Source organism: Tiliqua scincoides, chromosome 3 (assembly GCF_035046505.1).
Source record: "Tiliqua scincoides isolate rTilSci1 chromosome 3, rTilSci1.hap2, whole genome shotgun sequence".
NCBI lineage: Eukaryota > Metazoa > Chordata > Lepidosauria > Squamata > Scincidae > Tiliqua > Tiliqua scincoides.
In genome coordinates this window covers 27,990,025-28,017,691 of record NC_089823.1, presented here as the reverse complement: position 1 = coordinate 28,017,691, position 27,667 = coordinate 27,990,025, and the positions used below count along the sequence as shown (strand labels likewise).

Genomic DNA, 27,667 nt, shown 5'->3' with positions numbered 1-27,667 from the left:
GTGGTGAAAGCAAAGGAACACGAGCACAGGAATGAGCATTATGAATTTCTTTGGCTTCAAGATGCTCTGCAGTAAGTTGGGCTCTATTTAGTCGTAATAGGGTTAGGTTCCTAGAGTTCCTTGGACTCTGCATCTTGTCATCTCTATCTTCTCCTCCCACAATGGAAGCTTCACTTCCATGGGGTTGCAAAGCTTCTGGCCATAGCAGCTGAAATGAGGGAAATGCTTTCTTGGGCTTATTTTTCTCTCTTTGGTTGGCTCAAATGATGTATCAAATACCAAAAGAATGAAGGGGGGATTCTTCCAAGTAATAGAATTACTATGCAAGCCTATGCATATCTACCCAGAAGTAAGTCTTGTTGAATTCTATGAGACATGGCAACACCCAGCCAAGTGGCAGAATTCAGTGGGATTTACTTCCAAGTAAGCATGCATAGGATTCCACCCTTTAAAGAATACTCCTTTAGAGCACAGTCCTGTACATGTCAACTCAGAAGGAAGTCCCATTACATTCAGTGGGGCTAACTCCCAAGTAAGCGTACATAGGAGTGCAGCTTTAGTTTGATGCATTTGTGACTGACTGTTATTGTATTTCCTTTGGTTTCTGTCTAAATTAGTTATTGTTATGAAATCTGTATCTTCATGAAGACTTTGCTGTAAATGCAAACCAAACAGATGAACTCAAGTGAAATATTGGCAAAACCATTCAAATTTATGTTCAGTGAATATTTCACAGTAGAGCCCCCTTTCAAAAGGGAACGTGGGAGCTGTGTACCAAAACTTTGCTATTTCTCATCAAGAACTTTGTGTACATACCCTCCTACATACCATACTCAATTATATCCACATGTTTCCAGGAAGCAAACCAAAGATGTTATGAGCTGTTTTTCCCTTGTTACGCTGGGGAATTAGAACTACTCACTCTGATTAACTTCAATGGGAGTTTAATGTGTGAATTCCCCATCACACCAGTGCGAAAAAGAAACCCTCTTTGTCAAAGAGATCTTCTGAAAGAGTCTCATTATGCAGTCCTGGGTGTTTCTGGGAAGAAAATGATTCCTTGTGATTAGTCCTTTCATGAGGATAACTGGAGAATTTCTGTGGGAGGTTCAGTCCCATCAAAGTGGTCCCAATTGCCAAAAGGTCAGTGATTAATAACATGCCGCAGATACTTATGTACATGACGCGATGAGCTCTTTTTCTTAAATAATGCAGTGAAAGAAAAAATTTGTACTCATTTCTTGAATTTACATTCCAAGGAAGATAGCGAAAAAACGGAGGAGAGTTACAGGGGAGGCAAAGAAGACTGTAATGGTTTGAAATGGCATACGGTGAGGCAAAAACCTGGGCAATGCAGGGCAGAAGGGAGGTTTGAGGCTGCAGAGGGAAGGCTGCAGAGTTTCAGCTTCTCAATGGTTGCTGTACACACAACCTTGAACTTCTTGGGACCCAACATGTCCGGTGCAGCCACACAGCTGTGTAAGTGGTACCACAAAAAATCTCCTGTTTTTGCTGCTTACCTGGAATGATCAAGCACCTAGTAGGCCACAAGACATCACTGGTATAAATTGTGCAGGCCTTTGTTATTGCTTGGCATCAGTTGTTTTTAACAATTCAGTATTTCAAATTGAAAGATGAATTGTGATGTGTATCAAGAAAACAATTCTAGATGTCAGAGCTGATAGGTAGTAAGGCAAGTTGGTAAGGGTTGTTCTGGAATTCCCATATCACCAGATCATTGAGCTACAGCTTCTCCAATGGCATTTTTAACAAATGTTGTGACTGTTCTTTTAGAACTGTTTCTTAGTTTGAGTAAGTAAATTATCTTTTCCTCTCCTTTTGTTCATTACTTTTTAAATCTCGGGTTTGGGGGCTACCTCACATTTTTAGGAGTTTAGTCAAAATACGCTGTGATAGTAGATTAAAAAATACGGATGCCTGGAGTAAGTTCAGTTAGCGATCAGTCCTAACCAACTTTCCCACACTGACATAGCTGTGCCAATGGGGCTTGTGCTGCATCCTGCTGTTGGCGGACAGTTATGGAGGCTTCCTCAAGGTAAGGCAATGTTTGTTCCCTACCTTGGAGCTGTATTACCCTTACCTTGGTGCTAGAAAGTAGTTTGGGATTGCGCCACTAGACCCATAAGATACTTGACTGAATTTTCCTGTAAGGTTTGCCTGTAATTGCCTGCTTATACTTCAGTTGGGCTCTTCCATAGCCCAAGCTATTCATATATTCCTGCTTGGTATTTTTCTTTTCACCTTGCATTATTTTCTTGTTTTAACTCTTCACTTGCCAATGGTCAGTTGAGCTCAGGCAGAGCTTCATACCAGGACTCCTGAACCACTTACAATATGTGGTCAAGGCTTTTGAGGATTCTCCATGGATTTGGGAGGGAGTCTTCCAAATACAGCCACTCTCTGTTTGGCTTTTGTGCTTGTCATGGCAGTGCAATCTCCATTTTTGGCCCTGGGCTGGAACAGATCTGGAAGAAGAATCAGCTGCAATATGGAGAATGGTAATACATACATTCCAAAGTTGCTGTAAAATCAGTATAAGAATAACAAATGTGAAATGTTTTTTACTATACCGAAGCTAGCTATTATTTCATTCATATCGATATGACTATGTTAATTGTGTCTTAGTGCATAGATCAGGGTTTCTCAAACTGTGGTTGGGACCCACTAGGTGAGTCGTGAGTCAATTTCAGGTGGGTCCCCATTCATTTCAGTATTTTATTTTTAATATATTAGACTTGATGTTACCATGGCATGTGACTACACTGGGGAAAAATTATTGATCTGTACTTTTAACAGGCTACTCTGTATATGCTTTTAAACAGTTATAGTAAATGGGACTTACTCCTGGGTAAGTGTGGGTAGGATTGCAGCCTAGGATTCTTCAACAATTTTCCTACTTTACTTCCCATGGATCATAACAGATTCTCATTCTAAAAAGTGGGTCCCAGTGCTAAAAGTTTGAGAACTACTGGCATAGATATTTGCCTTGGGGTCCTGTCCTATGGATCGCTGGAGCCCTCCCCTCCTCCCCAGGGGGCAGGGGTTCCTCCCAGGTGTCCCCACCATGCTGAGGAAAAAGATGTTGAGTTTGGAAGAGAGGCTGAGATAGGTGGTTTAATTGTGGTCAAGGATCTTACATTCACAAGGACTGCCCACGCTCACAGTCCTTAGGTTGTATAATGGCAATGTCTCAGCAGAGGGGTGATGCCCTACCCCAGAGTTGCATGCATACCACCCCATGGCTGGAGGGTCTCAGTGGTTGGCCTGATGCTGATGGCAGCCTCTTTACCCAGCTGGGGGAGCTCCCAACCGAGGGGGCCAGGAGCTCTGATGACTTGATGAGGCTCCTGCTCCTTCCAAGAGTGCCAGGAATCTTCTCCTCCTGGACCTATGGGCTGGGTACCTAGTTGAGGTTTCTCTGACCCCTTCAGAACTGGGTAAGGGCAGCAGGACAGGTGAGGTACCACTATCTCCTCCCCAAGCCTCTTCCCTAAGTAGCAGCAACCTCTTTCTACACCTGCTGGGCTTCTTATGAAGCCAGCAGCTGGCCCAACCAGCCCCACCCTTTCCGGCCATATGACTGACCTGAGATTTCAATCTCTAGCCCTACTCCCTGGGAGATCGCCTGTCTGGGGGCCAGATCCAGGCCATACTTGCTCCACTCCCCTACTCCTGAGGATCCGCTTACTCTTGAGGAGCCCCACGTCACTGGGACCGGGGCTGTGCCAGGCAACAGGCCCCCAAGGGAGCACACCTGTAGTTGGTTCCTGCCAAGTCACCCTTTCGTCTGCCTCCCTCAGCACTTTGGCTGCACAGTCACCAGTTCCCACTGGAGCAGTCAAATGACATATACACAGAACTCCCATATTCCACTGGGAATTGGTGGTTTGTACAGCAAACTTAAATACATGTACTTGGAAGCCTATTGATGTTAATAGAAAATACTTCTAAGCAAGATCTCAGACAGTGTTTTAGGAGGAAAAATAAGAGCACTAAGGAAAAATATCTCAGATATGTTTTTTCTTGTCATCTGGAAGCTAAATATAAGTTGGTGGGAATGTGTAGTGCAAGGGGATTGTGGCTGTGTGGTGTTGAGCAATGCTCATGATGTTTTCCAAACCATATTATTCCTTATTCAAAATAGCTTCATTTGTCTTTGATTCATAATTATGAAACAATTGCTCTTCACCACATGCTCAGGAGACAATAAGAAGCTCACAATTTTTGATTATTTTATGTTTGTGACTCTTATCTTAAGTTCTCTGTCTATACAGAATATGCTGGTGGGTTTGCTGATAGGCCAATGTATTGGAATTGAGGAAGACCTGGCAAGGAGGTAGATGTGGTGTCAGCAGTGGCCCCTTTAAGGGTAAGGCCTGGGCATCCAGCAGAGTTTGCTGCACAGCTGCAGCCACTTGAAGGCAATAGGGCCCTTAGGGATATAAGGAGCACCTGAGGCAGGAAGGGTTGGTGGGTTGTAAAAGGAATGCAGGTTGGAGAGGAGACTGACTGGGCTTATTGAATTTGGAATCTGACTGTGGACTGGGACTTTGATTTGGATACCCTGACTGATTTGACTGACTTACCTGGAACCTGACCTTGGACTGTAACTTGGCATATTGGCTCTGGACTCTGATTTGGCAACTCTCATTGATTGGACTAGTTTCCTTGGAATCTGTGGACTGGAACTGGACTCTGACTTTTGCTTGCTGCACTGGTGAGTTTCACAAGGGAAACTAAAGTCATGCACATTGGGGCAAAAAATCAAAACTTTAGATATAGGCTGATGGGTTCTGAGCTGTCTGTGACAGATCAGGAGAGAGATCTTGGGGTGGTGGTGGACAGGTCGATGAAAGTGTCGACCCAATGTGCGGCGGCAGTGAAGAAGGCCAATTCTATGCTTGGGATCATTAGGAAGGGTATTGAGAACAAAACGGCTAGTATTATAATGCCGTTGTACAAATCGATGGTAAGGCCACACCTGGAGTATTGTGTCCAGTTCTGGTCGCCGCATCTCAAAAAAGACATAGTGGAAATGGAAAAGGTGCAAAAGAGAGCGACTAAGATGATTACGGGGCTGGGGCACCTTCCTTATGAGGAAAGGCTACGGCGTTTGGGCCTCTTCAGCCTAGAAAAGAGACGCTTGAGGGGGGACATGATTGAGACATACAAAATTATGCAGGGGATGGACAGAGTGGATAGGGAGATGCTCTTTACACTCTCACATAATACCAGAACCAGGGGACATCCACTAAAATTGAGTGTTGGGCGGGTTAGGACAGACAAAAGAAAATATTTCTTTACTCAGCGTGTGGTCGGTCTGTGGAACTCCTTGCCACAGGATGTGGTGCTGGCGTCTAGCCTAGACGCCTTTAAAAGGGGATTGGACGAGTTTCTGGAGGAAAAATCCATTATGGGGTACAAGCCATGATGTGTATGCGCAACCTCCTGATTTTAGGAATGGGTTAAGTCAGAATGCCAGATGTAGGGGAGAGCACCAGGACGAGGTCTCTTGTTATCTGGTGTGCTCCCTGGGGCATTTGGTGGGCCGCTGTGAGATACAGGAAGCTGGACTAGATGGGCCTATGGCCTGATCCAGTGGGGCTGTTCTTATGTTCTTATGTTCTTAATCAGCCATAATTGGGCATGAGGCCCAGTGGATTGGGATTTGGCAGGAGAGCCCAGGACTTCTTCTTACCCTCAGCTGCTTTCAATATCATTACATAGGCCTACAAAATTGAGGGTCAGAAAAGTTTTTCCAAAACTTTATGGTGATTTGATATGAATTTGGGGTGTTGATTCCAAAAATGGCATCCATTTTGCCCTATCATGTCTAGTTTTGGAGATATAGCCTTATTAGTGAATGGTTCAAGCAGCTTCCTCGTGATGAAGCCATGGTGTGGTTGTGCCTGAAGCATGGTGTGCTTCCCCATGAGGAAGCTGCTTGAACTATTCACTAAAGAAGCTATGCCTTGTCTCCAAAACTAGACATGATGAGGCAAAACAGATGGAATCAGCACCCCAAATATACCCAGGAATAGGTATAACTTTTAAGGAAGCAAAATGTGTGTTGGCCTGTGTTATAGTTCTCTGTGTTTATTATCTCTTTAATTTACTGTTAGCTTTCTTTTATTTACAGTATTAAATCTATCCCAATGTGGTCAGGCAGCTAATTTTAAGCTTAAAAGTGTGAAAGTTTCTGTGATATGTGATACATAGGAAAGTTTTGCCATATCTGATTAGGTTTTGTTTTTTGCTTCCTCAAACAAATGTGAATACTAAGCCCCCTGAAGTAAATGACCCTTCAGAGCTACTTTCTGTCTAGATATCTGAAATTATATCATTGCACTTCTAAAATAGTGTGCATCTGACAGGAATTAAGACATGTCAGTTCTAAGACCCAGGCAACAACTCTTCCCTGAGCTCAAATTCCACTGCTCTGCATTTGGATTGATCAATGAATACAAGCTAGGTCCCTCCATTTTAAAGAATGCCCAAATTTAACAGAAGTATCTGCAAGAATAGAGGTAGCATTAGCGTCTCTCTTATAAGGTCTATGTAGATATGGCAGTTAAACCATGGTTGATCTCTCTTTGTCATGGTTAAGCATTACAGTATATCTGAATAACTAAACCAGGGGTGTCACATATAAGGCCCGCGGCCTGGATGTGGCCCCTGGAAGAAATGTATCCAACCCTTGTTATAATTGGCCTCTCCTAACATAATTGGGCTCTCTCATACCTTGAAATTATGAACAAGATTTGCACATTTTCTCTTCTATCATTTGAAGCTAATGAGTTTCTAGATGAGAACCAAGTGCTTATTTCTGGCCATCATCTGCTACATGATGTCACTTTCTGCTTAATGTTATCACTTCTGGCCCTCAACAGGTGCCATGAGTACTATTTGGCCCTTTACATGGAATGACTTTGACACCGCTGATCTAAACCATTGTCAAAGACTGTTTGCATACCAGGATATGAAATCATTTTTTGTGTAGTTTGACATCATGAATAACTTTAATTATGGTTCAGTGTTATAAACTGCATTGAGCAAGTCATAGTTTACAGCCCACTCCTGAGCTGCCCGGTGTGCAGGGCTGCAGTGGCGCTGAAAATGGTCCAGCATGTCTCAGGCAGCTGCCGCTGCCTCCTTTGGAGAAAGGGACTTTTGTTCCCTTCCCTGGGTAAAGTGAGTAGCCCTGCAGTGGGGCTACTCGATTCTGTGATGACCCTAGGGCCCAACACAGAGGCTCAGAATCCAGTGGAGCAAAGTTCCACTGGTCCCGCCTCCCTCCTGCCCTGTTCCCTCCCCTTGGCATGCATCCTCCCTGCCCTCTTCCAACCCTCCCCGCACCTCCCCCTGCCCTGGAATGCCTCCTCCTCACCTCCCTCCACGCCACCTCCTACCTCTCTGCTTCCCGGCAGTCCACGCAACCACCGAGTGGCGGAGCTCCAGTGCTCCACCGGCACTATCCCAGTGTCGACCAGTGCTGGGCAAGCACTGGCACTCCACCGGTGCTAGGGCCAGCAAACATGCCTTATGGCAGATTTGCGACAGTGCACGCTGGCGGTAAGCCGGTGCACACTCTTTAGGATTGGGCCCTGAGACCATTTCTTCATCTTCTCAGCCTATCTGCACATCTGATGACAAACAGATGTTGCCTGTTTCTCTCTGATCTTTCACTCTGAGCACAGAGTTATTAACAGTATTTATATACCGCTTTTCAACTAAAAGTTCACAAAGCGGTTTACAGAGAAAAATCAAATAACTAAATGGCTCCCTGTCCCAAAAGGGCTCACAATCTAAAAAGATGCCAAGGAAAAGATGCCAGCAGACAGCCACTAGAACAGACAGTGCTGGGGTGAGGTGGGCCAGTTACTCTCCCCCTGCTAAAAAAAGGAGCACCCACTTGAAAAAGTGCCTCTTACCCAATTAGCAGGGGTTATTTTACCCCTCATTAGTTTACCTCATTAAGCTAAACCATGGTTTCACTGTACATCTGGTATCATAGGAATATGGCAACATACCATGGTTACCACTACATGTCAAGGATACACTGTGCTGTATTGAGTAGGGCACTCGAGTATTTTGTATATATTAAGTTCCTTTACTAAAAATTTAATCTGATGTAAGAATGGAATTCTCTACATGTTTCCCATTACATGAACCATTCAGTGTTATTCATTGTGATATCTAATTTATATGACTGTAAACAAGCTGGGAAGGCAGCTCATCTGAGAGGAGGATAACTCTGATCCCAAACCTCCACTACCTTGTGGCTAAATCCAGTTATGGAAAAGGCTTCTGGAGTCAACCTCGAGGCAGAATCCGGAGCCGGAGTCCCTGAGGCAGTTCATGGCTGAACACAGTCACGTTCTGGCAACTCCTGCGACGCCACTGGAACCAACCGTATTGGCCTCTGCCTTTCCATTGGACCATTTCAGCGATGTGGAGAGGGGGGATTTGCTGCATGGAAAACAGTCTATCCTCCATATCTACTTTACCCAGGCTTCACGCATTGGAGAGGACACTCTGTTATGGAACCACCATTCAGAGCACGATACCATAGTCTTCCGAGACTGAAGGATGCCAACAACAAAAACGAGCATGTGATCATTTTATTCAAAGCAATGTATAAACATATATAAGCAAGGAACTGAATAAATATTGCTAGTTTCCCCGCACAGTTTTCATTCTGCTTTTCTGTGAGGAACAGAAGAGTGTTGAGTTATGCTTCCCTTTAGTTTTATTTTCCCCTGAGCTATTCTAAAAACAAAGTGAAACCAATTCTAGATTTATCAGGTTTATAACAAGACAAAAACATTTCCCTATAGGCCTGACATTGGTAGGAACACAGCTGAGTTGATAGATTAAGGGCCCAATTCTATCCAATATTCTGGCACTGATGCAGCTATCCCAACAGGCCATGTGCTGCATCCTGCAGTGGGGGGACAGTCATAAAGGCTTCCTTACAGTGAGGAAACATTTAGGAGCATTGCAGCTGCTAAAGCAATGGAAAGTTGGATAGGATTGAGCCCTAAAACAGATAGATTGACAGTTACCACTTTCTTTCACAAACGTCTTGCTGCATTCATTTCCATAGTGAGCTTGCTTTCTCAGATTATCATTTGGAGTTGGCTAAAAATCAAATGAGAGAATACACTATTTCACAACTGTATCGTGAATGGTGGAAGTGTTTGCTCAAAGCATAGAAAGGAATGCCCTGAACACTCAGTACAATCAAAATCAAGTACTGTACAATTTCTGTTATCAGAACACACTGCTGCAAAAATGCATAGTAGAGGAGATTTAACAGTTGAAAGAAATTAGAAGTAGTATCCTCCAAGGATCTGTACTGGGTCCAGTGCTTTTTAACTTGTTCATAAATTAACTTGAGTTAGGGATAAACAGTGAGGTGACCAAGTTTGCAAAAGAGACCAAATTATTCAGGGTGGTAAAAACCAAAACAGACTGTGAAGGACCTGTGAAGACTCCATAAGGACCTCTCCAAATTAGGTGAATGGACAACCAAATGGCAAATGTAAGTCAGTGTCAATAAGTGAAAAGTGATGCACATTATGTCAAAAAAATCCCAACTTCTTTTATACGCTAATGCAGTCTGAGCTGTTAGTGATGAACCAGGGAAGAGACCTTGGGATCATGGTAGATAGCCAAAGGAAAACGTTGACCTAGTGTGCACCAGCTGTGAAGAAGGCCATTTCTACACTAAGGCCATTAGGAAAGGGATGGGCAATAACAGCCCCCTGTTAAAGGCGGCACTTCTGCCGGATGCAGCCCCACAGCAGCCACCAGAGGTCTCCTTGGGGAAAGGAGACTTTCATCCCCTTCTCTGGGGGAAAGCCCCAAGCCCTTCAGCTGGGCTTCTCAAGTCTGCACCAGCTATTTTGCCAGCATGAACTTGAGAGACTCCGTGTCAGCTCTGCCAGTCCCACCCCCCTCCCGCCCTGGTTCCTCCCTCTGCCCCATTTTCCCCCTGCCCCTGAATGCTTCTCCCACTCCTGAGGGCCTCCCCACCGCCCAGAGCTCTTACCTAGCTCTGGGTGGTATCTGGCTGCACTGATGCTGACTCAGCCCAGGGGGTCACGGGCATGCCTTATAGCATGTTTGCGACACCCAGCGCTGGCTGTACGCTCATACCGCCAGTGATGAAGAGCTCAGGATTGGGCTCTAAGACAGCTAATATGCCCCTATACAAATTCATGGTGCAGCCACATTTGGAATACTGTGTACTGTTCTGGTTGTTGCATCTCAAGAAGAATATTATAGAGCTGGAACAGCACAAAAGAGAGCAACCAAAACGATCAGAGGGCTGCAGTGCTTTCTTTACAGGGGCTTTTAGTTTGGGAGAAAAATGTGGAAAGCATGATTGAGACTGATAAAATTATTCATGATGTGGGGACTTCGGACAGAGAGAATTTTTTTCTCCCTCCCTCACAATACTAGAACTAGGGATCATCCAATAAAACTCATTGGCTGGAGCTTTAGAACAGACAAAAGGAGCTACTTCTTCACGCAGCTCATAATTAGTCTCTGTGGAAATAGTGGCCACAGAACTTGGTGATGGCTGCTTGCTGGAATGGCTTTAAAAGGGAATTGAACAAATCCATGGAGAACAATTCTATCAGTGTGTACTAGTCATGATGGCTATGAATTCCCTCTGGGTACAGTGGCAGTGGGGCTCTGAATACCAGTGGCAGGGGACTAGTGGCGGGATAGAAAAGTCTGCTTTTCTGTCCTGCTTGTGGGTTTCCCTCGGGCAGCTGTTCAGCCACTGTGGGAAACAGGATGCTGGGCTCGAGAGCCTTTGGCCTGATTCACTGGGAAGCTGCTCTTATGTCCTTATGATGAGTCTTTAGATGTAACGAAATGAGTCGCTTCAGCAGCTGTTTTCTCTCTTCCCCTTCCTCTCTAACATCTAAAACTCTTTCAAACAACGTCTCTCTGACTTCTCCATCTGTAGAAATCGCTGCCCGAGCAACAGAAACAATTGTCCCAAGAACAACTTTTTTTATTCATCCACAGTTATTCAAACAGAACAAGACAGTTCAAATAAACAGAAGATTGTTCCGTTTGGAGCATTTCTGAAAGAGCATGAACAAGTGATGACAAGAGAATTGTTTTTTGATGGTAGAATTCATGTGCTTTTGCTGTGTACTTTATCTTACAATGTAATTGGATGTGCACTTCCACGTTTGTGGGGCCCTTTAATAAAGTTGTTTTTGATTTTAGAAATGGGCTATGTCAGAATGCCAGATGCAAGGGAGGGCACCAGGATGAGGTCTCTTGTTATCTGGTGTGTTCCCTGGGGCATTTGGTGGGCTGCTGTGAGATACAGGAAGCTGGACTAGATGGGCCTATGGCCTGATCCAGTGGGGCTTTTCTTATGTTGTTTTGCTCTCAGTTTTGTTACGATGCTGCCTATGTATAAAAAAGGGATGAGTTACCAGCCCTTTCCAGGTGTTCACAAGCACTGTACCCAGGTGTAACATCCACAGATGTGTGCCTGGAAGATCCATATCTAATCCAGTTTTGTTTTTGGTATTGTGTCTTCTGGTTCTTCTGGTATTGTGTCTTTTGGTATTTGTGTCTTATGGCAAACTCTTTAACCATGATGGTTTAACCATGAGGGGAGGAATTTCTGCACGCATCACTGTGAGAATGGAGCTTCTGGGTTCATGGACACAGTATAGCATCCCCAAATTATGAACACCTGAAAGGGGCTACAGAACATAAGAGAAAGCTCAGTTTGAGGGCAGTTAAGCTATTTCTGCCCAACGTTGCATATATGTAACAGGGATCAAATGTGTACACCTGTGGGCTGGGTAGAAATGGATTAATATCCTACATGTGATACTGGCTCAGTGAGATGTGGAGATCTGGAGTATGGGTCAGAATACATATTTATGCATACGTTATATATCTGTCCTTGGTAGATAGACCAACAGAGCATCAAGTCATCTTCTGTTGCTTGCCCCTGCAAAAGTCCTCATGTTTTTTAACCTACCACCCCACAGAATCATATACCTAGACAGGAACCTATATTCCCTCTGCTGCCATACCTTCCCTTAATCTTCATCAGTCTCCACTCCCTGTATGACCTGTCATATACGTACAAAGGTATTTTCACAGTGCAGGTTTGTCTGCCATAGTTTCATGGAGCAACTAAATAGAATTGGGCACATGAAAAGTGTACCTAAATTATTCACCTATGGCCAGATCTTATGAGGGCCTTGCGCTGCTGGAATAAGTGTTCTGGCAAACTGCAACATACCATTCAGCGCAGACACAGCAACATGCCAGCAGCCTGGAAAGGAGCCCTGGTGCTGGTAAGTCAGCACAGGGGGTGAGCAGGGCAGGAAGAGGGAAGAATGGGACAGGGAGGAGGGCAGATTGAGGCCAGGAAGGAGTGATATCGGTGGCAGCAGCTCCTCTGATATCCTATGCCCCTTCCCAGCCTGGACCTGCCTACTTGAGTCTACTCAGGCTTCCACCAGTTGCGTACCTGCCATAGACTTCTGCAGGGCAAAAGCCCCAGGCGCCAGCTGCTAGGACCTCGTGGAAGCCTCTCTGAGGCTCCCGGCTGGGGTGGAAACTGTGCTTCCGATTTCCTGGAAGCACAGTTTATAGCGTTGTGGGGAACTTCAGAGAGGCTTCCCCAATGTGGGTGGAGGTTGCATGAGGCTCTGTGAGCTTCTGGGGGGGGCAGATTTCTGTGAGGGGGGCTGTCACGGACCTTTGTCCCAGGCACAGGGCTGCGGAGGTCCACGGCTGACTTCCACCAGCTAAAACGCTGGCACAAGTCCAAGTAGACTCATTTAGGCAGCAGAGGCTTACCCCCCCCCCCCCCGGCAAGGGAACAAATGTTCCCTTACCCAAAGGAGACCCCCCCCTTACCCAAAGAAGACCTCTTACACAGCTTCACCCCGCAGGATGCAGCGCGCACTCTGGTGGAGTGGCTGTATCTGGAGGGGGGGCGTTTGATAGGATTTGGCTGCTAATGTTGTATACCTACATAGATTGTCTAGCAGCCAGTGTAGAATTGTTTATTCTACAAATCATGATCTGCTACTGTTTATAATGCCTTATTTTTATGTAGTTTATTGCATAATTTGTTTCTAAATTTTTGTACCTATTTGGAATAGGATACCACTGGAATTTTTTTATTTGCAAGGGAGGAATGCAACTTATAAATGACATGAATATGAATAACAAAGTCTTGTGACACCTTATAAATGAGCCTGCTTGTTATAACATGTAGGTCTGTGGATTAGAGACTGTGTCATCAGATGCTTGAAGAGCTAGCACACACATACACAAATAGGAAAAGAATTGTGAATCATGGGAGGCAAAAGGCAAGAATGCAATAAGTATGTATAGTCTGTAACCAGGATTTGTCAAAATTGCCTCTGGCATCTCATGGCCACTTGGCCCCAATACTGGCAGGATTTTCCCCTCTCTGTAACCATGTATTCTTTGTGACATTCTGCTGAGTTTTATTGTTTATGATGTTTTTGATGGTTTTTGTCATATTGAGGTTTGTTATTTTTATTTTTTTATTGGTTATGTCTAATGTTATCTGCTAGTTACTTTGGATTGAGTTAGACCAGAAAAAGCACACACGTTTTTAAAATAAAGGAATGTGTGTGGGTATTCTGGGTTGCTAACCCAGCATCTCCTCAGTCACTGATAAGGAAGGGAATGGCATCTACCAGATGAGCATTAAGAGTTTGACTGATTTTGGTCAAGCATCAAGTAGAATTTTCAAAATAAGGTAGATGGTACACTTCCCTACCTCGTGTGCCTCAGTCTTTCTAAATTAGGATTGGGCAGCTAGAAGTTTGGACAGGTTTTTATTTGCTCTTGAATTACAATGTGTAGTGTGGTTTGGAGAAAAAAGTACTGATTTAAATAGAAAGCAAGGGAAATATTGGATCTGTGATTGCTGAAAGGCTTAAGCAAAGCTTGAACTGGAACAACAATTTTGCTTCACTCATGTACTGAAGTAAATAACTTCAGAGTGCTGCTGTAACAGCAGAGCAAATGTTATCAAGCTAAGTAGTATGCAGTAATCCACATGTTGTAGTGTTTCATGGAAGCTAACAAATTCAGAGGGATTATTAAATGACTGGAACAAATTCCCTGTTAGGATAGATTTAAACATCTACATTTAGATTCTAGGTCACTACAGTGACACTAATGAAGATCTCCCACTCAGCTATAGTTCATGTTGATTTCTACTTAACAGCTTCTTGTAAGGGCTTTGAGCAATTATTTCTTTTCTGCAGAAAGACTCTTTGAGAGCATTTTGCTAAATGCCGGGCTGCCCAATCCTATCCCCAGTGGCTCCGCTGGGTGTAGTGCCACCAAAATGGCTGCTGCTGCATCCAGTGGCACTGCCAAGGCTGCCGGAGGTCTCTTTGGGGGAAGCCGCAGGCCCCCCAATGGGGCTTCTCAAGTTTGTGCTGGCTATTTTGCTGGTGCAGACTTGAGAGCCTCTGTGTTGGGCTTTGCAGTCCAACATGAAGGATAGGATATGGCGGAGCTGAGCTCCGCCGGTTCAACCTCCTCCTGTGCTGGTTCCCCCGTCCCGCCCTCCCTTGCCCCGTTCCACCCACTCCTTGCCTCCCCCATCCCAAAATACAATCAGCTGGTGCTGCAGGAGTGCCGGCTGGCTCTCCAGCTGTTGCTGAGGCTGAGTTCCAACTGGCGCTGGCCCAGCACCGGTGGCCCCTCCTCTCTGGGTGTAGCGAACGTACCTTATGACATGTTTGCAACACCTGCACCAGTACTGGAGCTCAGTGCCAGTGCTGAGAGTGCATGGGATTGGGCCCTTAGTTACATTGTATTGGGATAGGTCAGTCTATATCTAGGGGGAAAGCGAGCCAAATCAGTCTATATCTGTATCATCGCATTCTCTCAATGCGCAATGAACTTCTGCCAAAGCATTTCATTGAAACTTTGGAAAATAAGGAACACTAAGCTTCTGGCAATGATGTGAAGATGGCTGCTAGATGTTCACATATATTCAGTTTATAGTTTACTATGCATACTTGAAACAAAGCTACCTTTATTTTCATCATATATCTTATTGCTTTGTATAATGTTGTCATTATGTCATATCTATTTATGTCATATCTATCCACCTCCAATATGCCCTTCTTCACCCTCTCATGGACTATTAATACCAGCATGTTGATAAAAAAGGCACAAAAGCGGTTATATTTTCTGAGGAAGCTTGGGAGGTCAAATTTGTCTCATCAGCTGCTTGTGTCTTACTATCGTTGCACCATTGAGAGTGTCCTAACCTATGATATCTTGGTGTGGTACGGAAATTGCTCTGCAGGCGACAAAAAAAGCTCTGCAGAGAATTATTAAGATCGCGCAGCACATCATCAACCTTCATCTACCAGCTTTGGAGGACATCTATACATCTCACTGTCTGCAGAAGTCACATATTCTGAGAGACCCCTTCCATCCGGCTCATAAGTTCTTTGAACTGTTGCCTTCGGGTAGACGATAAGGAACGATTCCTGAACAGTTTTTATCCCACAGCCATAACTACGTTGAATAAGGCGATATAGTTGTTACCATGCTCCTGGGCATTATGGTCTGTTATACTGTTTTTATGTTATGATGCATGTTGTATAGAATGTGTGGGTGAGTGTGTAGAGTGTGATTTTTGGAATTGTAGTATATATTTATGCTTGTATCTCAAAGGTGCATAAATTTTGTTGTGCTGTAGCACAATGACAATAAAGTTACTACTATTACTACTACTACTAGGATGGGGCCTTGTTTAAGGCACTGTTTCCCAACCTGTGGTCTGTTGACTGCAGGTGGTCCATGAGGCCCTGTGAAGTGGTCTACGAGGTCTCAGAAAAAATAAGAGATTACTTTCTATCACTTCCAGCATCTCCCAAATGAGTGCTTGCCCACAGACCACGAGAGAGGACAGAGAGCAGACTCTGCAGCTGCAGTTGGCACTGAAGTGTCAGCTGCAGCAGAGAAGGAGGTCCCTTCTCTGCTTTCTCTGGTTGTCTGTGGGCAAGCACTCATTTGGGAGATGCTGGAAGTGATAGAAGGTGATCTCTTTTTATAAAAAAATCTAATAAATAAATCTCAAATTATTACAAATTTAATTTTATTTTTTGTGTGCAGGAGGGTGGGGGGGTTGCACATGGTCCATGGCGATTCCAATTTTTGCCTCAGCGGTCCGCGGGCTCCTAAAGGTTGGGAACCTCTGCATTAAGGTCATTTTTCCCCATAAAGGTCTAAATGAAATATGAGACACTATACTAGATTTGTGTTCTGTTGAGTAAATCTGGATTGCTTTTTATGATAAGTCTGTAGGCTGTGTGATAGGAAGCCAATGTCACTGTGGTAATTTCTTCCTCCTTTGTGTATATACAGATTCTGTGATGCCATACGGGCATGTTAGTACAAATCCCTTTTTCCAAAACAAAGCCTCTATGCCTCGTGACTGGTCAGATCATTAATGCATTTAATATCAGGAGAAATATTTTATAGCATCATTATCCTCTAAACCTGCAGTTCTTAAAATGCAGGCAGATAATCCCCTGATGTTAGAAATTGGGGAGGGGGGGTAGTGGATGCCTGATTTTGAAGGCTCCTTTGCTGATCTGAGGATTGTGTGTGGGTGACTTTGAGCTTGACTCTCATATGAAAAAAAATCCCCTTGCATGGCACTATTCATTTCACAAGCTCCTTGTTAGGCAATTTACATAGCAGCCGTCTTGTCTCTAAAACACATCTGTATCTCTCTTGCTTTCAAACCTTTGTTGGCTTTTGGAGTGCTTTATTATGCTATTTTTTCCTCTTATCTCTCCACTGGATTGAAATCCTCTGTGAAATCCTCTCCCATAATAAAACCCAAAATTCAGGAGAATCAAGATAGAAAAAAATACGTACTTCCAAGGACAACCATGTGAACAAATGGAAGCCTGCATTCACAATTGTGATTCGTGCTTCTGCACATTTTCTCTAAAGATCTCCACGTTGCTGTTCTCTCAAGCTCTGCAGAATATGATACTTGTCCACACTGGGGTATTCCGAAGTATCACTCAGTTTGGTCTCAGGTGCAAGCGGATAAATCATGTGGCTCCCACGTTCTTCTCTTCCAACAAACAATTTTCTGTGCTCTTGTGGGACAGTTGGAAATACCTCAACCTTTCTGTCTCTCATGCTGCTTTTCACCGCAGCTTCCACCTGCAGCCTCCTTGTGTCTTTTATAAGACCTTGTGCTGGCTGTGCCCATCCACTATATTGTCTCTGATTCACCCCTTCCAACTTTCCTACTTCCATTTCTTTCGGAAATTTTACTGACCTAGATCTGAACCACAGGCAGCCATCAAGCTGGAGCCGAGAAATCAGGAAAAGTCCAGTCCAGGAAAGGCCTTCATTGCCCAGACAAAATCCCAGCCTCAGCAGGAAGCCTTTTTAGCCCTTCCCGTTGCCTGTATGTACCCCAATACCCAAGAACTTTTTATTGCTTAGGAATTTGCTTCATCCTGAAAATCCTGGTTTCAGGCCAAACAGATTCAGACATCTGTGGGTTCCCAGCTGTATCTCCAGCAGCAACTGACAAACATGAATATTTGAATTTGTCAATGATGGTGCTGGAGAAGAGTCACCTCCCAGTCTAATCGTACTCCCAAGCCTCTTGGTAGGCACTTGAGTGTCCTCACCAAACTGGCTGGTTGTATCTATGTTCACATTCTCAGGGTCGGCCCATCCATGAGTCAACTGGAACTATCTCCTCAGGGAGATTGGCAGAGGGTGTCCACCTCTGTCAGTCCACTTGCATCCACTGTTCCTTCTCCACTTATCACTCCCTGGATTAGAAAAGGAAGCAAAGAATGGTGTGGAAGACAAAGTGTGGGGGAGAGGAGAGGAATGGACTGGATTGTCAGCATGGCACTCCTTTTGCTCTGTTTCTCTCATCTGAATGCAGGTGAGATGCAGCAGACACCACCATGGTGCTGGAGAGTTAGGTAGGATTGGGCCGTTAGGCTGCAATCCTGTGCATATGTTTCTGGGAGTAACAGCCCAATTCTAACCCACTTTCCAGTGCTGGTGCAGCCACAGTTAACAAATATTCCCTTACCTTTAGGAGGACTCTGTGACTGTGCCCTCCCTCCCCCGCAGGATGCATCAGAACTAGAAAGGTAGTAAGGATTGGACTGGAAAGGTAGTAAGGATTTCATTGAATACAGTGGGACTTATGTCTGAGTAGACATGTATAGGATCACGCTGAAAAACAATTCTTTTAAGTGTAGCCCTCTGAAATGCATGGTCTTTCAATCCTATATAATCTGAACTCATTTTCTAAGAGCTGCAACAATAACAAACAACTGTGAAGTAGTATTAAGAGAGCCACAGTGTGAGTCCCATAAATTATAGTCTAACAATAGCTTCCATATAAAAGCCAATGTCAGAATCATTTATTGTGTTACTTTGAGCATCAGTTGTTGTTGTTTTTCTTTTTAAGCCTAAACATGCAGTAGGAATTCCTTTAGAGTTTAATTTAACAATATGCTCCAACAATGCTGGTTGTAATTTATTACATGGGAGAGAGGAGACAAACCTTCTATTTGAGTTGCCAAATGCACTTTCCTTCACAAGGGTTTGTTGTGTCTTTAGCAGAGCTGTTACACTTCACACCCTATGAATGAACATCACAAGGGAAACAGTGAGACATGTTGATCCCAAAAGTCTGCAATCATCCAACCAGTGGTCCAGTACCACTGTCAGAAATGAATGGGACGTCTACCAGCTATCACTGGACCCAGGAGCCTTCTTAACTGCACATTAAATAGAGGAGAAGTAAATATAAAGTTTCTGTGAAGCCTTTGCAAAGAATGTGGAAATGCTTTGATCCTACCAGTGTTTTTACAAAAGTTAAGCAAAAGCAGAAGCCCAACCACATTTAAAACGATAAAGCAGTCTATTTAATATGCTCTGGGGCACTAATTAACTTTGTAATATAATCATGACAACTTGAACTAATGTAACATCTTTCATGCAATGGATCTGTGGCCCAAGGTGCTTTTTTTAAAGCTGTAATGAGATGGCATGGAATGAAAAATCTCAAGCAGTTGCAGGTGACTCCTTGTATTTATATTGCTTAGTGTTAAGGGTTTAAAATTAGCAGTGCTTTGCTTGGGCCAGCCGCAGCTTTTATAACAAGGGACAAAACAGTATCGCGTGAACTGTGGAATTCAGCCTTTGAACGTGTCACTTACCTATGTGAAGGAAGGTCATGCTGGCCATGTACAGTTTCATATTAATGTGTCATAATTTCTTAGTTATTTAGAAATTTAGAAATCAGTCTGAGTTATACTTGTTTTTCTTCTGCTGGTAGTTGTGGCAGCCACAAGGTCTGAATTCTTACCGAATTTGTCACAATCTTCATCTAGTAATCTAGGAATCTACATAACACTACCTGGATGGTTATGTAGGGCTGGCCCAAGGCCTCCTGACACCCAAGGTGGGCTGCTGAATGCTGCCCTCCCCTTCCCGATAATGTGTCACTCTATGCATCCCATTCTCCAATGTTCTAGCTCAGCATTTTTCTCCCCTCCACATTTCTTCTTTTTGTCTGTCTCCCTCTTCTTTTTCCAATGAAGGGAGTGGAAGAAGAAGGAGGCTCAGTGGAGGCATGTAGACAGACAAAATGAGTTGACCTCATAGATGGGCCAGTCCAGCACTTACAAAAGCGGTGTGTCCTCCACCTGCAATGCAGCTGATCACAGATTATATGTGAAAGACTATCCATTTTAGTGTACCCTGTGAACGTAGAATATTGACCATATGTCTGTTTGGATTCAGTGCAGTTTTTATCTCCAAGCATAATGCCATTGGGGGGTAATGTTTAAATGTGCCCAGAAATGGTTTACACAGTCCTATCTATGATTTCTAAATTCAAATTTGACCCAGTGGGAGCTATATACTGGCAGCTTCATTCATATAAGCAAGCAACTGACTAGTCAGTGCTTCATTATTTTAGAGACAGCAGCATTGTGGTTTTCATTTTCTAAAATTGATCTTGTGGTGAGTCACATGCGCTAGTTTGAACATAGAAGACATACTGAGTTTTCTAACATACATAGAAAACAAAATATAAGTCATACTGAGTCAGACCTTTGGCCCATCTGGCTCAATGTTGTCTACCCTATTTGACAGTCACTCTTTGGGGTTCTTTCCCAACTGCATCTTTAGATGTCAACGAACCTGGAACCATCTTCAGGCAAAGGATATGCTCTGTTATTGAACTACATCCCCATTTTCAACTTGATATTTCATAGAAATGTTGGTATATTTTTGGATATTAGTTGATAGTAACATGGTGCTAAATTCTTTCTGTTTTGCTTTTGTTTTCACTTTTTCAGTACAGTTCAGACAGTTTTGTGAGGGTTTACGCCTATGAAATATTTTTCTTCAACCCAAACCTATTCCCTACTGACCCAGGACATGCAGCGCTGCTTCTGAAGCATGTGCTGCATGCCTTGAGCTGGGGGGGGGGGAGCCTAGCAGCAGTAACTTAAAATGTTTTTTAGTTTTCTTTCTGTAGGTCGCTAATGTCCAGTAGGTCTGTTTTGCTCTTTTTGCCAGCTCTTTTTGCTGTCATGAGGAAACCCCTGTGGGTGGGTGCGAACCAGGAAGGGGGATAAGAACTCAGCATGCGTGGCTGCTACCAAGATATTTCCATCCATGAACCACCCCTGACCTAGTCCACTCCCCACCCCTACCCACCCACCCCCAATTCACCCCTGCTGCTGACCTGTCTGCTCTGGTAGAGGTTCAGCAGGCTGCTGCTGCCCATGTACAGCCTCTGGAAGCTTGCAGTGGCAACCACAGCCTGCTGAATAGTGGCGTGGCTTTCATGTCATTGGCCTATGACAGGGGTCTCTAAACTTTTTGGCCAAAAGGCTGCATCAAATATCTGGCAAAGTGTCAAGGGCCAGGAAAAAAAATTAAATATGAAATTTAAATAAATACATTAGAGATCGAACTTGAATGAATGAATGAATGAATGAATGAATGAATGAATGAATGAATGGACTCAAATATACAGGATTTCTCCAAACACCAACACAGCCAAAGAAATAAAGCACACACTTAAATGGATCCCCATTTCCCCAAACTATAAGCACAACTCCGGTTGTGTTTGGTGATCCGGACCAGAGGCTCTCAGGGGTTTAGAGGTTGGCTGTGGGCTGGATAGAGGCTCTCCATGGGCCGCAACCGGCCCCCGGGCCAGGGTTTGGAGACCCCTGGCCTAGAACTTACAGTGGCAGATCACAAACCCAAATAGGATCGGGCTATTTGTGAGACTTTGTTTGCAGCACAAAAGAAGGAATCACTTTGTAACTTATTTAGCCTCAAAATGCAATGGAAATATCACAGAGTTCATTACTGAGCGTAGTATGATATTTTGTAAAACTGGATTGCTTGAATTGGATTGCTTAGTGTGGGCAATAAATATTGCCAGGCCAAGAATGGAAGTATGAATGCACGTTGTTCAGGCATTAAGAAATTTAAATGCTAGTTAACTTTTCTTGTGTTCTTTTTTCTCATTGTGAATTGATTTTTTTTTTCTTTATTGCCACCATCTAGCACCGAAAGCCTTAAGAAAGACTCCAGCACAGGAATGGTTCATGGGTGACATAGGGAAGGTCCAGACTGGTGGTAGCTGCATAGTAGCTGGGAGCTTAAATGATTGTAAGACATTTCACAAGACCAAGTCACAATGGATCGTCCTGCAATTGTTTGGAAAAAGACATCTTACTAGGAGAGAGCAGTCACATGAATCCATCCTTTGTTATGTTGCTTCAAGGGATTATTCACCTTCTGTTTCACTTCTCCTGCTACTGTCAGTGCTGCTGAAGTTTCATTTCCTCTGCCATGGAGTAGTCATTCTGAATAACAGTTCTGAATCTCTTTGTATAGCAGTTTAAAACGAGCTCCAGAGTGATGGGGAGGAAATTCTCGTCCTGTTTGAAGAGAGAGAAAGACATTCTTATACCTGAGTCTCTGGGGGAGAGAGGGGAGAGGTTTTCCAAGCTTCTGCTCTCATAAGATAGTTGCAGCATGAAATATGTATTACTCTTAGGCAGTGAGTGTTTTTTTTTCTTTCCTTCTGTTCTCCTATCACAGCTCACCAATGCTTAGTCAGCTCTGAGGCACGTCAGTTGTATTTGCTTTCAACTTCTGCAGGGCTTGAATAGCCTTCACTTGCCTCTGAAGGCACTCTGTGTACTTTCACATTCTTTACTTTGACTGATTGGCCCTTTCCGATCATGTGAGGGGAGCTGGAATCCTGAATTGTAGCTTTTGGCACTCCTCTTTTTTGCTCTTTTAAAGCACTTGCTCTTTTCAGCTCCTTTGAGCTTCTTTGCCTCTCTTCTCTCACTTTCTTGGATTAGAGTCTAGAATCAGGAACTTCCACCCACCGAAAGGGGCAGAGATGTTTAGGCAGGTGCCCAGCACTTCAGGGTCAGGCTGCTACTGTGTGAACACCATGTCAGCGGAAGGCCAAGAGATGTGTTGGCGATTTGATCAGACTACACGTCGCTCTCCGTACAGGATAAGTAGGATTCTAGCACGACATCAGCTCCTGACTAAAATTCAACAAGGTGAGTCACTGACTGCTTTAGGCTCTTAATTACCTGCTAGCAAAAAAGAATGCTTTCGGGTCACCTTTAAACCGTTTGGCTTTTATCTCAGATTGTGCTGGTTACCTGGAATTAGTAATAACCTTTAAAAAAAGAAATTGAGTGACAGCATGCCATTCATCTGCCCTGTAGATATCAGTTTGCAAACACACAGCAATCCCGCAGTTCAGACTGGAAAGGTACTTGGCTGCCTGCTCATTTAACATAAACCTTCAAATTCCATGCATGCCAAGTTCGTCTTCGTCAGACATTGCTTGCATTGCATTGCATTGCTCCATGCATTATCCTGCTACATTAAATCAAATCTTCATCTGCTTTTAAAAATGGGTTAGAACACTGTTAATGAGCTCTTGTGCTAGGTGCTTGCTGAGGGGAATGGGAAAGGATGTATATGACAGAACTTCTCCCATATGGCCACAGAGTAATAGGTGGCCTTTATTGTTAACATTCATTCTTGTTCATAGTTGGTTTCCCCTCCACAACGTAAAGACTTCAGAGCAGGTAACAAAAATAGATAGGATCTTTTCCCCAAAGAGGAAAATAGATACGTAGGTCATATGTGTTATTTTGTGCAAGTTTATAGGACTTTGCAAGCACTCTCTGTGGGTGCCTTGATTTCTTTATTGTTTTTCTATAAAGTATGACTGAATGGATACAGGAATACTCTCCAAGCATACAGTTTGGCCTCTAAGTGTACTTTAAAATGAAATGATCTTTGGAATTTCCATGCAGAAAGATGATGTGCGTACAAGAGAAACCAGCAATATGAATTGTTAAGTGAAAAATAAAAAGAGAATGCATTGTAGTGTGTAGGAAAAAGAGAATGCACTGGTTTGTAGGAATCAGAAGACAATATTTCTGAATAGGATTCTGCTTCATTTCATTTCACCTGTATCACCTGCATTGGTGTTATTTGTGCTAATGGTCGGGTAAACCAATAGAAAAGCAATGTCAGAATTCTAGTCATGAGAATATATATAGTGCATAGTTTAATATGAGTTTCTGCTTACCTAGATAAGCTCTACCATAACTTTTAGCTCTGACATATGGAGCTCAATCCTCTGAATATTTATTCAGCAGTAAGCCCCACTGAATTCTGTGGGACATATTCTCAAATTCAAGGCCATAGGATTGCAGATCTGTATGATAGTTTCTATGCCCTGACTACTGAGCTCTGGCTGAAGGATGCAGTGATAGGATTCTATCGCATTTATAAAGGAACAAAGCATATTTCAACAACAAGCATTTGATGGATGAGATTATTTCCTTGGTAGTTAGGCAAACTGTTGTTGGCAGCCTAGTTTCAGGAACCAGTGATGTTTGGAGGATGATTGGAGGATGTTTGGAGGCTGTGGCTCTGATTTCAGGAAGGATATTATGTCATGCCATATATTGTACCTTGTGTACAATCTTGATTAAATGAAAAAGGCAAAGCTTTCCCTTTGGGTTTATTTAAAGCAAAGTTTAAATAAAGCTGTTTCGGAAGCTGTTTAAGTTTCAGAAGCTGTTCAAGTACAAATTTGCAGGTGACGGTGTTTATGGAAAACTTGGCCTCTAAAACTTCAAGAATATCCCTGAGGACAACACGATGAAGTTACATGATAATACAACTGGGTAATTGGGCTTTGGGTTTAAAAAACAACAGCCAGCCGTTATTTCTGGAGTGAGATATACGTATACGTATATATATTTAGCATCCAGACTGAGATGATGAAAGGAAAGAATTTCATTCCTTTTTGACAACCCAGCACCTTTCTGAATGATTCAGGAACCAAATGCTTAAGGTAATGTATTTTCTAGTGCTAGAGGAAGATAAGGCAATTGGATGAACCATAAGGATGTCAAATTGCCTTGGAGTCTGCACAAATGTACTGTGCGTATCATTAGATATATCTAAATTTCCTTACATTGCATAAAATGGCTCAATTTGGAAAACATTATCATGAATTTAATGTAAAATTTCTTTTTGAAAATATGCAGCATTTTTAAAAACTGTGAAACCTGTTTCCAGGCAAGGACTGTGACTTCTACAGACTCTGATTGTAAGCACACTGACATATGAGCTTTAATTAAACCAGGGCTGGGGGCAGACTATGTGAAAAAGCCACCTGGTAGAGACCACTTTGCATTCCTACCCATGGCAGCTGCCTCGAGCATGGCAAGCCATTTGTGTACAGTGGCTTACTGCCCAGTTCAGGCAATTTTCTTTATGGCACTGCAAATGTGTTTTTCTTGGAAGGTATATAGTGGCCTGTAGAAAATCCCCTGGTGCATGTGGTGAGCTGTTGTACACTAACAACTTGCTGTGTGGAGACAGACTTCACCAGGAACCTTAAACTGATGTTCATGTAATTGTCCCATGTGTACAAGTTTCCATTTTCCAGCACCGTGTTTGAGATTGGGAAATTGTTCTAGTGCGTAGCTTGTACATGGAAAGTGCCAGAATAACTGTCATTAGCTGATGAGTAACTTCCATAAAACCCAAAATAACACAGTGTTGGGTCAGTCTGTATATTTTAAAATGGTTAGTTATTTTTTTCTGTGCTTATTTGTGTAATAATGGGCCCCTATAGCACCCCTACCCTACCTACAAATAGTGTGCGCTCCTACTCCACAAAGCTGCTCTGCAATAACCCAACCACAGGAAAAGGCAAGCAGTGTGCATCTCATCCACTGTTTTAACACCTTGCATCACTGCAAACAGGCACACCTGCCTGGGAGGCTGTATTACAGTTGATAGCAGAGACACATCTGATATTCCTGAAGGGTCAGAAAGGGGGGTAGAGATGTGAGACAAAGGTGCAGCATCTGTGGATTGTGGTTTGATATTCTTTCTTTACCTGTGTGGGCTAAGGTAATTGTCCTTTCCCTGTTGGGGTGGTGAGGCAAATGTTCCAGTTGAGTGTATGTATGTGGAGACCTTCTGGGGCAGAACACTCGCAGTAAGAATTCTGAGGAGACAAGAGTTAACACAATACCGTGCCTTATATATTGTGAGGGACAGGAGGGATTGTTTGTGCAGAATGCTTCCTTTGTGAGCCAAGTGTCCTCTCACCATGATTCCCATCACCAAAGTTCCCCTTGGAGAGATCAGAGATGTTGCACATCTAAAAACGTAAAAGGAGCCCCGCGGCATCAGGCCAGTCTAGTCCAGTTTTCTGTATCTTACAGTGGTCCGCAGCCACGGACATCCGCACCCGGGGCAAAGCTCCGCAATGGCGCCCCCCGCAGGCTATCACCATGGCCCCCCATGCAGAAATCCGCCCTCCCTCACTCACCAGAGGCTCACAGAGCCTCGCGCAACCTCCAACTGCGTCAGGAAAACCTCTGTGAGGTTCCCCGATGCTTTAAACTGTGCTTCCGGAAAACTGGAAGTACAGTTTCCGCCCCTGTCGGGAGCCTCAGAGAGGCTTCCATGGGGTCCTAGTGGCTGGCGCCTGGGGCTATTGCCCCAGAGAAGTCTATGGGAGGTACCCAACTGGTGGTTCTTCAAATGCCTCAGGGAGCACACAAGATAGCAAGGTATCTGCATCCTGTTGCCACTCCCTTGCATCTGGCATTCTGAGGTAGCCTACTTCTAAAACCAGGAGCCTTCTTCTGAAACTGCCCTCCCCCCACCCCAAAAAGCCTTCTAAAACCAGGAGGTTGCACATACCCCTCACAGTTTGTAAGCTGTGATGGACTTTTCTTCCAGAAATCTGTCCAATCCCCTTTTAAAGGCATCTTAGCCAGATGCTTACTTACTGGGTAAAGAAATATTTGCTTTCTATTTCTACATTTCAGTGTTTCTCAAACTGTGGGTTGGGACCCACTAGGAGGGTCACGAGACAATTTCAGGTTGGTCCCCATTCATTTCAGTATTTTATTTTGAATATATTAGACTTGATGCTAGCATGAAATTACTGCATTTGGGCAAATGTTACAGACCTGTACTTTTAACAAGCTACAATGTATGTTCTTTTAACAATGATAGTAAATGGAACTTACTCCTGGGTAAGTGCAAGTAGGATTGCAGCCTAGGATTGTTAAAAATTTTCCTGCTTGATGATGTCACTTCCAGTCATGACATTATGTCCAGTGGGTCCTGGCATATTCTCATTCTAAAAAGTGGGTCCTGGGTCTAAAAGTGTGAGAACCTCTGCTATATTTTCTTTCAAATACTTTCTAAGATGTAGTGTCCCTGGCAGGAGCTTTAGTACTGTGGTTGGGATGCTCTAGTTGGCTGGCAAAAGTAGGTTGTAGCCTATGCTCCATAGTAGAAAAGTGATTGGGACAAGGGGTGACAGGAGGTGCAATTTTATGCTGTTTTTCCCTTCCCTAATGTTCCTTATGGGGAGGGTTTCTCCTACGTAGGCCAACTCTGTTGTTGGCGTGGTGTTTTCACACCCTCAGGGGGGTGTTCATTGTCTGAAGAGTGGTTTTGGCATCCCTGTTTTGGCCTCTCCACTGGTGGAGTTGTGCCAGTGTTCAAGTGATGGCCAACCAATGTCAGTGAGGCTTTATCCCAGTGTTGCACCAATGTCCGTCAGTGGGTAGACTTCTATACTAGTTGGCTGTTGGTGCACCAGTGTATATGAAGATACGCCAACAAATCTCATTGATAGGTTTGGGCCTCTAGTGCAATTGCAGTAAAAGTGAATTTTATCCAACAATTTGAGAACAAAACAGCAGCTTTACATAACATAGCAATCTTTTAAAAAAAAAAAAAATTTTCATGACACTGACGTGAAAAGGAAATCACAGTGGGTTTACTATGACTTTAATTCAGTAAAGCACTAAGTATGTCCTTTCATTCAAGGGTTCTCATATTTTGGAATAACGAACCTGCTCTTTTTCTCTTAGTGTACCTGTTCAAAGAAAGATAAGAGAGCTCCTTGGCTATTTCAGGCCTGGGGGATAGTAGATCAAAAACCAAGATAGACTATCAG

The 27,667-nt window shown here is 43.7% G+C and overlaps 1 protein-coding gene across 2 annotated transcripts in view; it reads left to right on the top strand.

Moving 5' to 3' along the window:
- STARD13 (StAR related lipid transfer domain containing 13) overlaps positions 1-27,667 on the top strand; it is a 171,455-nt gene that overhangs the window by 10,459 nt on the left and 133,329 nt on the right. The window contains exon 1 of one of the 2 annotated variants that reach the window (XM_066622498.1): positions 22,424-22,700. The exons of the other annotated variant lie outside the window; for it this stretch is intronic. Within the exon in view, the coding sequence (XP_066478595.1) occupies positions 22,532-22,700 (169 nt within the window). The 5' untranslated portion in view covers positions 22,424-22,531. Of the gene's footprint in view, positions 1-22,423; positions 22,701-27,667 lie in introns of those variants that run through there. 2 annotated transcript variants of the gene reach the window in all.